This window comes from Diaphorina citri, unplaced genomic scaffold (assembly GCF_000475195.1).
Source record: "Diaphorina citri unplaced genomic scaffold, Diaci psyllid genome assembly version 1.1 scaffold69, whole genome shotgun sequence".
NCBI lineage: Eukaryota > Metazoa > Arthropoda > Insecta > Hemiptera > Psyllidae > Diaphorina > Diaphorina citri.
In genome coordinates, this window is record NW_007377506.1 from 292,898 (window position 1) to 305,096 (window position 12,199).

Consider the following 12,199-nt stretch of genomic DNA (forward strand, 5'->3'; position numbering starts at 1 on the left):
TGGCAACGTTGGAAAAAAGTGAAAATTTTTCCATTTCGTCCATTTTTTGTATTTTATTATTCACTTCCCCTCCTTTTCTTTTGGATATTTTTGGATTTGAGTGAAAAATTTTTCACCTCTGTTGGAAGAGAAAAAAACTTGTATCCTTTTGTCGCCATCTTTTTTTTCCAAACAAATCCACTTTTTTTTATTATTAGCATTTGAACTAGTAAATGGAAGAAGAAATCAGCTGACTTTGCATTTTATATGTATCCAGTACAAAAAGCACTGTGGTGGGGATAAAAAAAGTGACCACAGTGGAATATTTTGGATTAGGAAAAATTTCCAATTCACATAAATAAAATACCCCTATTGTAATCAAAGTATGATAAGTCACATTACAAGTGAACAAGGACGTTCTTGTCTTCTTGTCTTAAATTTTTGATAAGATAAAATTTCAATTATTAAAGCCAAATTTTGTGTTTTCAAGCTCAATTCAGTTACCTATCTAGTGAGCCTTGGTCCTTGCATATCTTTCAAGGATTAAAATTTCCTCAAGTGATCACTAATTACACCCCCAGAAATGTAGGAGTGCTATGAAGTCCTGTACTAGGTACCTAATATGAAGTAATCTGATAAGTATGTATTATTATCATTTGGTCTTGATCTTGATCAGCCAAGCTTAAACCATAATGTATCAAATTAATTTTGAATGTCACATCAAACTCAGGTTTCACCACTTGCAAGAATCAGTATTCAGTCATCTCTTGATTTAGAATAGTGAGTGTATGTATTTCAAGTAGAAGTCTAGTGTGTAAACATCTTGATAATCATCATGGAAACACCAGATGATACATTCTACTATGTGTACAGCTGTGATGTAGAAGCAAAGATTCAGATTAAGATTGGAACTTTGGAGGGTGTCACTTTGAAACCTGATTATGAGAAGATGCTCTCAGATCCTATGCTGAAATATTCTGGATTGTATCAAGAGGTTTGTGCTGATTTAGTTGTTTTCTGTCAAATTTTCTCTGATGGTGTACCATTATCTTTACCCATCTCATCATCTTACAAATCCTTTACTAACAGATGGGATTGGAATGAGTGGATAACAATCCCATTGATGTTCAGTGATTTACCAAGAAATGCTATTTTAGCACTTACTATCTATGACTGTGGTGGAGCAACACAACTCATACCTATTGGTGGAACATGTATTTCTTTGTTTGGGAAATATGGTGTATTTAGACAAGGTATGATGGATTTAAAAGTATGGCCAAATCAAGTTGCAGATCCAAAGGTACCCTCCTCTACACCTGGTAAGAATACAAGCTCGGAAAAAGAACAGAGAGAAACATTGGCCAAGTTGTCAAAAAAGTTTCATAATGGTCATATGGTGAAAATTGATTGGTTGGATAGATTAACATTCAGCAAAATTGAAAACATAAAGGAGAAAGAAAAGAAAGCATCAAACTATTTGTACCTCATGATTGAATTCCCTCAGATAATATTGGATGGGAATGTTCATTCTGTTATCTATTATGAGAGAGATGGGGATGAAGTTTATCAGTTTCGAGCACATGCAGACATCCTTACAATGCCTGATCCAGAAATCTTACAAGAAAACCTGGTGGAAAATAAACATCACAAGCTTGCTAGGAGTTTAAGAAGTGGAATATCTGACAAAGATGCTAAACCCAATGCAACTGTTAGGGATACCCTCAACACAATCATTTCCTACCCACCAAGTAATCAGCTTACTACTGAAGAACAAGATCTGATTTGGAAGTTTAGATTTTATCTGAGTAATCAGAAGAAGGCATTAACAAAATTTCTCGAGTGTGTTAATTGGGAACTCCAAGCTGAGGCAAGACAAGCATTAGACTTATTAGATCAATGGGCACCAATGGATGTGGAAGATTCCTTACAACTACTAAGCCCTGCTTTCAAACATTCTGCTGTGAGGAGGTATGCAGTAACAAGATTACAACAGGCTTCTGATGAAGATCTGCTCCTCTATTTATTACAGCTAGTGCAAGCTCTCAAATATGAAAACTTTGAAGATATCATGCATGGCTACAAGAAACTAAAAGTTCCTCCTGCTATAGAAGCAAGTGTGTTGGCAGAAGAAATGAGTAGTAATGTGTTAGAATACAATTTGGACTCAAGTCATGCGGAAAATATGGACCTCACATCATTCCTCATACACAGAGCAAGTAAAAGTTTAACACTGGCTAATTATTTCTTCTGGTATCTTACCATAGAGAGTGAGGATCAAGATTTTACTATTAAACAGGATATCAGGGTACGAGAGATGTATGCTAATGTCAAAAATATCTTCTTACAGACCTTGCAACATGGGCCTTCTGAATCTCACAAAATTAATTCTTATCTTATTAAACAACAATCTTTTATAGAAAAACTGGTGAACTTGGTAAAAATTGTTGCCAGAGAAAGTGGAAACAGAAAACGAAAAATAGATAGGTTACAAGCTCTACTAGCAGACTCTGAAACTTTCAAGTTCAACTTTACCAACTTTGAACCTTTACCCTTACCACTTGATCCTAATGTCTACATCAAGGGCATCATTCCAGAGAAAGCAACTCTGTTTAAATCGAATCTGATGCCATCTCGACTTACATTCCTCACAACAACAGGGACAGAGTATGTTGCTATATTTAAACATGGAGATGACTTGAGGCAAGATCAGCTTATTCTTCAAATCATTACTCTCATGGACAAACTTCTCAGGAGTGAAAACTTGGACCTCAAGTTAACACCATACAGAGTTCTAGCTACCAATACCAAGCATGGCTTTGTCCAGTTTGTAGACTCGTTTCCTGTAGCAGAAGTTTTAGCAACAGAAGGAAGTATTCAGAATTTCTTCAGGAAGCACCATCCAAGTGACAATGGTCCTTATGGAATAAGTTCCGAGATTATGGATACCTATGTTAGAAGTTGTGCTGGCTACTGTGTTATCACCTATATTCTAGGAGTGGGAGATCGACATTTTGATAATCTACTTTTGACCACATCAGGTAAACTGTTCCACATTGACTTTGGATATATTCTTGGAAGGGATCCCAAACCTCTTCCTCCACCTATGAAGTTAAGTAAAGAAATGGTAGAAGCTATGGGAGGCATCAATTCTGAACACTACCATGAATTCAGAAAGCAATGTTACACAGCTTTCTTACATCTACGTAGACATTCCAATCTGATTTTGAATTTATTCACTCTCATGGTAGATGCAAGTGTACCAGATATTGCTCTAGAACCTGATAAAGCTGTAAAGAAAGTTCAAGATAAGTTTCGTCTGGATCTGGGAGATGAAGAGGCGGTTCATTACTTGCAGAACCTCATTGATCTATCTGTAACTGCTGTCATGGCGGCCTTAGTAGAGCAGCTACACAAGTTTGCACAATACTGGAGGAAGTAGAATTATACCTTATGATGGCGTGTAGAGAATCAAACCAAAGTCTTTCTAGGTAGGTACCTATTATTACTTCTAAGCTTAGGCATTAGGTAGGTACCTCTCAAGTTATAATCTTTGGATATTACTTATATTTTTTATAAAATTATTTCCTAGTATTCCCTTGTTTTAGTGGACTTGTATCTACTGAATATTTTGTGAACAGAGCCACATACATAGATTTATGTATTAGGTGTAGGACTGTAGGTGGACGTAGTGGAAATGAGTATTTTTATTTAATTTAAAGCATAAGTACACCAAGTCTCATGATATGCTTTCCAAGGGTTTGTTGTTTTATTAATCAACAATGTACCTATATCTTATTGCCCTATATTAGTCCCGAAGTCTTATGTATTTTGTTTGAACTTTATATTAATAATTAGAATTAAGGTTAAGTAAAGAGACCTGAATGAAAGAGTAAAAAATCATAATGTTCAAGAAATTTTCCAATGTGTTCTTTTTTATTTTCTACTCATTGAAGGCAACCTCATCAAAGAACTATGACGGTTGCATATACCTATTGTATCAAAAATACGATTAATAAAAAACAACGTCGAATCTTATTGTATCAACAAGCAAGTAACATAGGTAGCAATAGGTACCTACTACTATAGCTTTCTTAACTTGAAGTAATACAACAGCTGTTCTGAAGCATAATCCTATCTAACCTTTGTTAGTACCGAGAAACACGAAACCCAGACTGGGTGGTTGTGGTACCGTTCTGGGCCGAGTGGCCATTCGAGACCATGATTCTGCCTCGAACCCACGTCCTCCGGTTTACAGATCTGGATGATCAACAGCGCAACAACCTAGCCGACATCATCAAGAAAATAACGACCAAATATGATAACCTATTCAAAGTGTCTTTCCCCTACTCAATGGGATTCCATGGTAAGTTTTTTAATGAATGGAGTGAGTTTTAACTTGATCGTTTTTTCTAGTTCGTTTGTTCCACCCTAACTTCTTAGTTTGTTCCATCATAAAGATTTAAGCAGCACTCCGGGACGTGCGAGTCCCGAATACGGTCCATTTCGGTCCCGACCAAAAGCATGCTTTTATGAAACAACCTAGTCGGGAAGTATGCTTAACATCGCACTGTTCCATCAGTACATGTTTTTTTTTTTTTTCTTTTAAAAAGGCGTTCATATTGAATTTCATGTGTTGGTAATGCGGTAATGTGGACCCCTTACAATTTTATGTTACAGGAGCACCTACAGGGTCCAAAGTGCACCAGAATAATAGTCACTGGGTATTTCATGCTAGTTATTTGCCTCCCTTACTTCGCTCTGCCACGGTCAAGAAGTTTATGGTGGGGTAAGTTCAATAAAGATCTTATGTCCAGATTGTCCAGATTGAATCAAATTTTATTGAACATAAATACAATAATTGTACATAATTCAAACGTCAAAGAAAGTAAGTAATGAAGTAGGTAGAAATGATATACTTGCAGCGTCTACCTCCAAGGATGAATGTGATGGCTCTTCAAAGGACCACCTTCAGAGTCTAATGAGTTTTCTGAAGGCTGAGGTTGAACTATAGCTTTCTTAACTTGAAGTAATACAACAGCTGTTCTGAAGCATAATCCTATCTAACCTTTGTTAGTACCGAGAAACACCAATTGAGTTTATTTACGTAGGAGTTCTATAGAAGTTGACCTAGTAACTAAGTTTCAAGTTACGATGATCTATACTGTGTAACATTTGATATTCTGTTCTGGTCTGATAAGAAAACTCGAGTGTCTGCTCTCTGTTCCCTACTTGATGTTGTTTTTACTTCTTGACCTTCGTCACTCTTGTTGAGATAACGAAATCCATTACTACCTCTTGGTGCCTCATATTATAATCAGGGCTTCACACTCTGCAGTTCCAGGTAAATCCTGGTGTAGAGTAATACGATTTAACACTCACTGCACAGTAAAGGGTTCAAAAAGTTGCGGAATACTCTGTATAGTAGGGAGAATTAGATCCTAAGGAACTTGTTCTTGAAAGCAACTTCGGATTTCGCAAATATTTTGATGTTAAAATCTGACAAGGAAAGTTCCAGTGTTTTCCTGATGTAATATATGAACAGCTTTAAGCAGAAAAGAACCTTCATATCGTGATGAAAATAGAGGAACTAGAACTTATAGGTACCTACTCAGATTATTATCTTCAGTGCCTCTGCTTTCTAAGCGCTAGGTCGCGGGTTCGACTCCTGCAGATGAACTTCATCCTAAACAAATGGTTCGTTCTAGGGACAGCTGAATTTCTCGTTTCCTTTTACTACCGTTTTATAAAAATGCTAAGTTCTCTTAGGCCCGTGTCACACGATACGGTCTGGCCTGTGCAGTCCAGGGCTCCCCTGTAACCGTCCGTAACTTGTATGCCGGGCCTTGGATATGAAGAGGTCGTGTATATTATTTTATTATCAAACAGTTCGTTTCGTTCACCAATAGCATTTCCTATTATTGTGTTTATTGTCTATCTTTCGTGATTGAAGAAAGCAGAACTGCATTAGTTTTAAACTAGGTACCTAGTACCTACCCAAGTGTTACCTACATATACAGTGTAAATAAAATAGACTCCAGATATTTTTAAACCTCCCTAACATTGATAACTAACTGTGCTTAGTAATTTCAAGACCGAAAATTTTAAATGGCGACATTCCAAGCTGATGGTAAGTGTACCAGTAGATACCTACCTACATAAACATTTGTACATACCTATTTAGATATGTATGTAGGTATATTGAATTCAGTACCACTCTTGAATGTCCAATTCCTTTAATCAGGAACACAGGCTAGGTTGCTTGCACTCCGGAAGTGTTTACTGGCATGTCAAACGTAATACCGTCAGCTGAAAGACTGAGAAATAGCCCTCATGACAAACACTACTCCCAATCTTAAATTACGAGTGAGCATTCCAGTAATCTCTCGTCAAGATGTCATATCACAATGGACTATGGAGCAGTTGCAAATGGGTAAAAGTTATTAATAAGTGATTGATTCCTACGTAAAAAGTAGTGAAAAATCCAAATCTGAGGTGAAAACTTCGAAAAAATAACTGTAAAAAGGTCGAGGATTCAATTTTCATTTTCCGTTCTAATGAAAAAGTTCAAAGAGTTGTGACGTCAGAGTTCACGTCAAAATGCGCAGAAACGCTTGCGCACAAACAAAGGGAGTCAATTTCTTTTACCCCATAAAATCTAGGATGAGATATGAAACTGAAAAGTTCCTTCACCCCATGACGACATGTTTCAGAGCACCAACATTTCTTTTACCCCATAAAATCTAGGATGAGATATGAAACTGAAAAGTTCCTTCACCCCATGACGACATGTTTCAGAGCACCAACACGTCCGTTATAATCCGCTGAAGGGAGAATGGATCCTGGTATCCCCTCATAGGATGAAGAGACCATGGAGTGGCCAGGAAGAGAAATCTAATGAGGATCCTATAGCCGAGTTTGACCCGAAGAATCCGCTCTGCCCTACAGCTACCCGGGGTAATGGAGAGGTAGGTCCTCCCAACACCGTCAGATAGGTCTCACCACGCGGACACAATAACATTTCAAGCTGCCTGTTTCCTGTGATCTTTTTTCGCCACAAACGGTCAAGCTTCTTGCCTGGCATGCTTGAATGTGTGTGGCAGGCATAAGGCTGAAAAGTCCCTCTGACCCTGCAGTCTGTATATCTTGAAAAGGAAATAGAGCGAGATGGGACGTGTTTGTGTTATCTGTGTTCCAGGAAACACTCTGCAAAAGTTAGCACTCCTCATTCCTCACTTTTTACAATAACATTATTTTCTGCGCGTGGTGTGCAGAGTCATTCGTGGAATAGGGGGTCTCCAACTTGATTTCATTTCATTTCAGGTGAATCCAAACTACGACTCAGTGTTTGTATTCAACAATGACTTCCCGGCACTCCTGGAGAATGTCCCTAGTCCTCCGGTACAAGATGACCCTCTCTTTAAAATGGGGAATGCGTCTGGCGTGTGCAAGGTCATTTGTTTCCATCCCAAGTCCAACACCACACTACCCATCATGTCCATTGAGGAAATTCGCAAGGTTATAGATACGTAAGTTCAACATGACACACGGCTCCCGTGAAACGAAAAATGACCACTTCCCATGTCGCAAATATCTTGCATCACTGAAGAGCTAAAGTGAAAATCCGACCCTGGTTATACAATAGACTAGAAGTTCTAGCAAACTAATATATTTTTGTTCATCTGTAAATCTGTTTGTTCAACAATAACTCTTGCATGGTTTGTACGATTTTGATGACTTGATGAGGTTTGGCAAAACAACAAGCTGGGTCCGTCCCTCCGGGATTTTTTAGCCCGTAGTTTATTCGATCGTGGTTAAAGAATACCTATGTACCTACCTAATTTGTTTAATATTCAGTTTATTATCATTCTTGATTTGATTTTTTGATTTTACTTTCATGTAATGATTTAAAATCAAGACTAGAGCCCGTTCTCCCTTTATTTCCAATATAATGTTTAAGTCACCCATCCATTTATTGGCCTTGCTCGGCGTAGCTTAACATAGGTGACGCTAAAACCGGTCTTAAACGATCGACTGAAGTGTTATCTAAAACTTTTAGTCCGTCCACTATACCTTTTATTATTAGTAATAATAAAGGAAGGACGGACTAAAAAGGAAATTTTCACATTAAATTTTTATCCCGATGATGAGGCCCCGTAGCGTTCCTTTTCCTAAGTTATACAGTACACATACACTGATACTGAACCACTAGTTTCTCACTTGATTACCACTTTCCGTTCTCAGGTGGGTAGACGAGACTGCCAGTCTGGGTAAAACCTACGAATGGGTGCAGATCTTTGAGAATAAGGGCGCCATTATGGGTTGCTCCAACCCTCATCCTCACTGTCAAGTGTGGGCATCTTCATTCCTGCCTAATCTACCCAGGATCAAGGATATACACCAGAGAGAATATTATCAGACCCATGGTAAACCTCTACTCATGGACTATGTCAGCAAGGAACTACTCAAGAGGGTAAGAAAGCAACCAACCTCTGTGGTTGTGTGGTTAAGAGCACTGACTCTCAACGCGGGGGTGCTGGGTTTGGATCCTGTCTGAGACCGAAATTTTCTGTTCAAACTTTCCTGTTGGTGGATAGGCAAAGGAATGGATGTAAAAGAAATATTTACCTTGATTGAAGCATTTCAACATATTCCTAGGTATATTATTTCATTATTTTCCATGGCGAGTTAATTTATCACTCACATCATTTCCATTTCCAGAAGCAACCAACCTCTGTGGCTGTGTGGTTAAAGGAACTACTCAAGAGGGTAAGAAAGCAACCAACCTCTGTGGTTGTGTGGTTAAGAGAACTGACTCTCAACGCGGGGGTGCTGGGTTTGGATCCTGGCTGAGACCGAAATTTTCTGTTCAAACTTTCCTGTTGTTGGATAGGCAAAGGAATGGATGTAAAAGAAATATTTACCTTGAAGCATTTCAACATATTCCTAGGTACCTATATTATTTCATTATTTTCCATGGCGAGTTAATTTATCACTCACATCATTTCCATTTCCAGGATAGGGTAGTGGTACGAAACCCAGACTGGGTGGTTGTGGTACCGTTCTGGGCCGAGTGGCCATTCGAGACCATGATTCTGCCTCGAACCCACGTCCTCCGGTTTACAGATCTGGATGATCAACAGCGCAACAACCTAGCCGACATCATCAAGAAAATAACGACCAAATATGATAACCTATTCAAAGTGTCTTTCCCCTACTCAATGGGATTCCATGGTAAGTTTTTTAATGAATGGAGTGAGTTTTAACTTGATCGTTTTTTCTAGTTCGTTTGTTCCACCCTAACTTCTTAGTTTGTTCCATCATAAAGATTTAAGCAGCACTCCGGGACGAACCACATTTTGGACGGATGCCTCTACCGTATTGGCTTGGCTAGAACGGAATGATCCGTGGGATGTGTATGTGCACAACAGAGTTGTGGAAATCAAACAACTCTCAGAAGGGTGTACATGGAAGCATGTCCCTGGCGAAATGAATCCAGCAGACCTTCCATCACGAGGCTGTTATCCCAAGAGGTTTGTTAAAAGCAGATGGTGGGAGGGACCAACATGGCTAAAAGGTGATCCCGAAGATTGGCCTCAAGTAGTATCAGAATTTGACGGTTTGTTTGCTTAAAAACTGATATGAATAGGTACCAAATTATTTGTAGATCTCAGTGGTGTAGTACCAACCTACCAACACATGGGTTCAATGACTTGACTTTGATGTTTAGTGATTCCAGTCATTAGGTTAGTAATCTGGGAGTTTGTGTTTTGTGGTCCCAAGAAAATATGGTGCTATTACTTAATGCTATTATATTTTATTTTCTGCTTAGTGTGTAAATAAATAAATAAAATAAAATATTTTATTTTACTTCATTATTTTTTCTTTTATATGTTAATTATTACTTCACTATATTTTTGTTTTTTAATTATTACTTCACTGTACCCACACTATTTATTTATTTATTCCCCCCTCCTTTGAATGAAAATTGGCTAGTCATCCATGCCAAGTTGCCTAGAAAATAAAAAATATAGGCATGCTTATTAAATAAAAGTTGAATATTTTCTTTTTCCCAGCCAGCCAGGTACTTTATTTAAAAAAAATAAATTTATTTATTTATACATCCTACTCATATAACTCTTTACAACATTAATTTCATTTATTAGTTTGATCCAACAATTTTTTTATAAATCTAGAAAACAAAGTTCTTACATCAGTTGTCTATCAGTTTTCCGTTTCCTCTTCTTTAGTTCCCATTCATACTGCAATCTTGACCAAATCCCCTTGCATATATTAATCAGTTTTGTATCATCAATGGGTAACTGTTTGGCTTTATTGTATTGGGTTTGTATTACCTGCCGAGCTTGATGCAACTTCTTCTGTTGTATGAGACTAAGGGCATAATACAAACAGCATCGTATCACAACAGGTGTGTCTCCTAGTCGGATTGCCAGCTCTAGTTGCCGTACAGATATTTGTCCTGCTATCACTGCCTGGGAAAATAATCAAACAAAAAATAGCTATTGGTCTCTCTCCCTTCCTAAGTTGGTATAAGAATAGATAATAGAGATAGAAGAATTGACTATTTAGTACAACATATTAATATTGCACTGATGGGGGGTGATAGAAGGTAAATATGTACTTACAAAGTTTGGAATGTAATCTCCAAGAGCAGAATAAGCACCACCCAAAGTTGACATCCAGGAAAATGAATTGTCCAATTCCCGCCTCTCAATCACCTTTGAATCTATCATATTGGCCCTGTAAAAATAACAGATGGGTTCAACATAATTAAGTTAAAATAGTTTCTTATCCTTGCAATGAAATCTGGATCCTGAGTTGAGATTTAGTGCTTGCAGCTTACTGTGATCAAGATAAAGTTACTAACATTATTTATTTCTTACCATTTATAATCTAGAACATGTTGACTTGGTTCAATCAGCTTGACATTAATTTTCCAATTGGAATCCTTTGATAGGTTTGCAAAATACTCAATCACATTTCTTCTGTATGTTGGAGACATTACAAGGATTTTCTTGATACATGAGAAACGATAACCATCCAATGACAGCTGAAGATATTTTGTACTCTTCAATGTGTCATCATGGAGAACCACAGGCAATTCAGTTCTGCTATCAAGAGGCACTAGGTCTTGATATGTTATAAGAAACTTGTCAATCTCTTGCCCATTCACTTGTACAACACATATTACCAACATTACTAGGAAATTTCATCTGCAACACATGAATAATTATTTAATTATTAAAAAAGAATAATATAATATAGGTACCTATTCCTCAAGGAGAAAAATGGTGAGTTGAGTACTACCTAGGCAAGAAAAATCCAATAAATCCATGGGAAAAACCAAAATCTTCTTGCTTGTGGGGAGGAAAAAAAAATATCAAATGATTTGAAATTTTCCGGGGGTTCCGGCAGCATTCTTTTGCCATGGACGGTGTCGCGATAGCCTACGTGTAAACACGTCCTTACGACGTTTTCTCTTTGGTTGTAGTTATGTGGGAGATTTTGAAATTATGAAGACCAAGACAATGTCTCATTGTAATGTTTAGATATATTTTAGTTTGTCTGTTGTACCAACCTACTAGGAGATATATTTTATTTTTGGTATAAATAGGGCATGTTTGATTACATTTTGATACTCATATGGTACACTGTAATTTTTCTTGCCAAATTTGGTTTTGTTGTTGGGCAATTCTCAAGTTGTTTAACTATTGTTCTGAAAGTTATTGTAGTATACTTGTGTTGATTTGTAAATAGTTAATGTGCTCATCATTATTGTTAATGCATCTATATGTGACTAAAATTTAAGACCCAAGCAAACAAAAAGGGGGTGAGGTTTTTAAAGTAACATAACTTTGTCAAATCCTTTTATGTTTTATTGGTCTCATTTTTCCCTTATAGTTCGGAATTTTCTTTGTTGTTTGATATATTATGTCATTGTATTTTGTATTTCTAAGATTTTCTAGGATTTTTTTTGTGTTTGTAAATTGTAATTTTTATAGGTGAAAATATTACGCCCACAGGACTTAAATATTTTGGTGGGAGTATGTCGCGATAGCCTACGTGTAAACACGTCCTTACGACGTTTTCTCTTTGGTTGTAGTTATGCACATGTTTATTGTTCTACAAGTACTGAATAAATGTTGGTGATTATAAATTGTACAAGACAAGAATCTGTTTTCGAGTTTTCCTGATTCAGATA

At 37.2% G+C, this 12,199-nt stretch overlaps 4 protein-coding genes across 5 annotated transcripts; 3 read left to right on the forward strand and 1 right to left on the reverse strand.

Moving 5' to 3' along the window:
• Positions 1–304: 304 nt before the first annotated feature.
• Positions 305–3,893, forward strand: LOC103520158 (phosphatidylinositol 3-kinase catalytic subunit type 3). Its single transcript, XM_017448628.2, has one exon. It carries the CDS (start codon positions 815–817, stop codon positions 3,416–3,418), a length of 2,604 nt encoding a protein of 867 aa, XP_017304117.1. The 5' UTR covers positions 305–814; the 3' UTR covers positions 3,419–3,893.
• A 58-nt stretch (positions 3,894–3,951) lies between these two features.
• On the forward strand, positions 3,952–4,770 carry LOC103520348 (galactose-1-phosphate uridylyltransferase-like). The gene is made up of 3 exons (XM_008485436.2): positions 3,952–3,957; positions 4,129–4,342; positions 4,657–4,770. The coding sequence occupies exons 1-3, from the start codon at positions 3,952–3,954 to the stop codon at positions 4,767–4,769; spliced, it is 333 nt and encodes a 110-aa protein (XP_008483658.1). The 3' UTR covers position 4,770.
• A 1,084-nt stretch (positions 4,771–5,854) lies between these two features.
• On the forward strand, positions 5,855–9,274 carry LOC103520353 (galactose-1-phosphate uridylyltransferase-like). The gene is made up of 5 exons (XM_026831564.1): positions 5,855–6,106; positions 6,775–6,944; positions 7,300–7,505; positions 8,221–8,449; positions 8,994–9,274. The coding sequence occupies exons 1-5, from the start codon at positions 6,085–6,087 to the stop codon at positions 9,240–9,242; spliced, it is 876 nt and encodes a 291-aa protein (XP_026687365.1). The 5' UTR covers positions 5,855–6,084; the 3' UTR covers positions 9,243–9,274.
• Positions 9,275–9,910: 636 nt separating this feature from the next.
• On the reverse strand, positions 9,911–11,520 carry LOC103520148 (uncharacterized protein F58A4.6). 2 transcript variants are annotated; one of them, XM_008485248.3, is made up of 4 exons: positions 11,305–11,520; positions 10,881–11,210; positions 10,623–10,737; positions 9,911–10,469 (listed from the first exon to the last, which is right to left on the reverse strand). In XM_008485248.3, exons 2-4 carry the CDS (start codon positions 11,192–11,194, stop codon positions 10,185–10,187), a joined length of 714 nt encoding a protein of 237 aa, XP_008483470.1. In that variant the 5' UTR covers positions 11,195–11,210; positions 11,305–11,520; the 3' UTR covers positions 9,911–10,184. The 2 variants fall into 2 exon arrangements, with proteins under 2 accessions (XP_008483470.1, XP_017304119.1); XM_017448630.2 differs by having other exon boundaries at positions 10,881–11,520.
• Between the last annotated feature and the right edge of the window lie 679 nt (positions 11,521–12,199).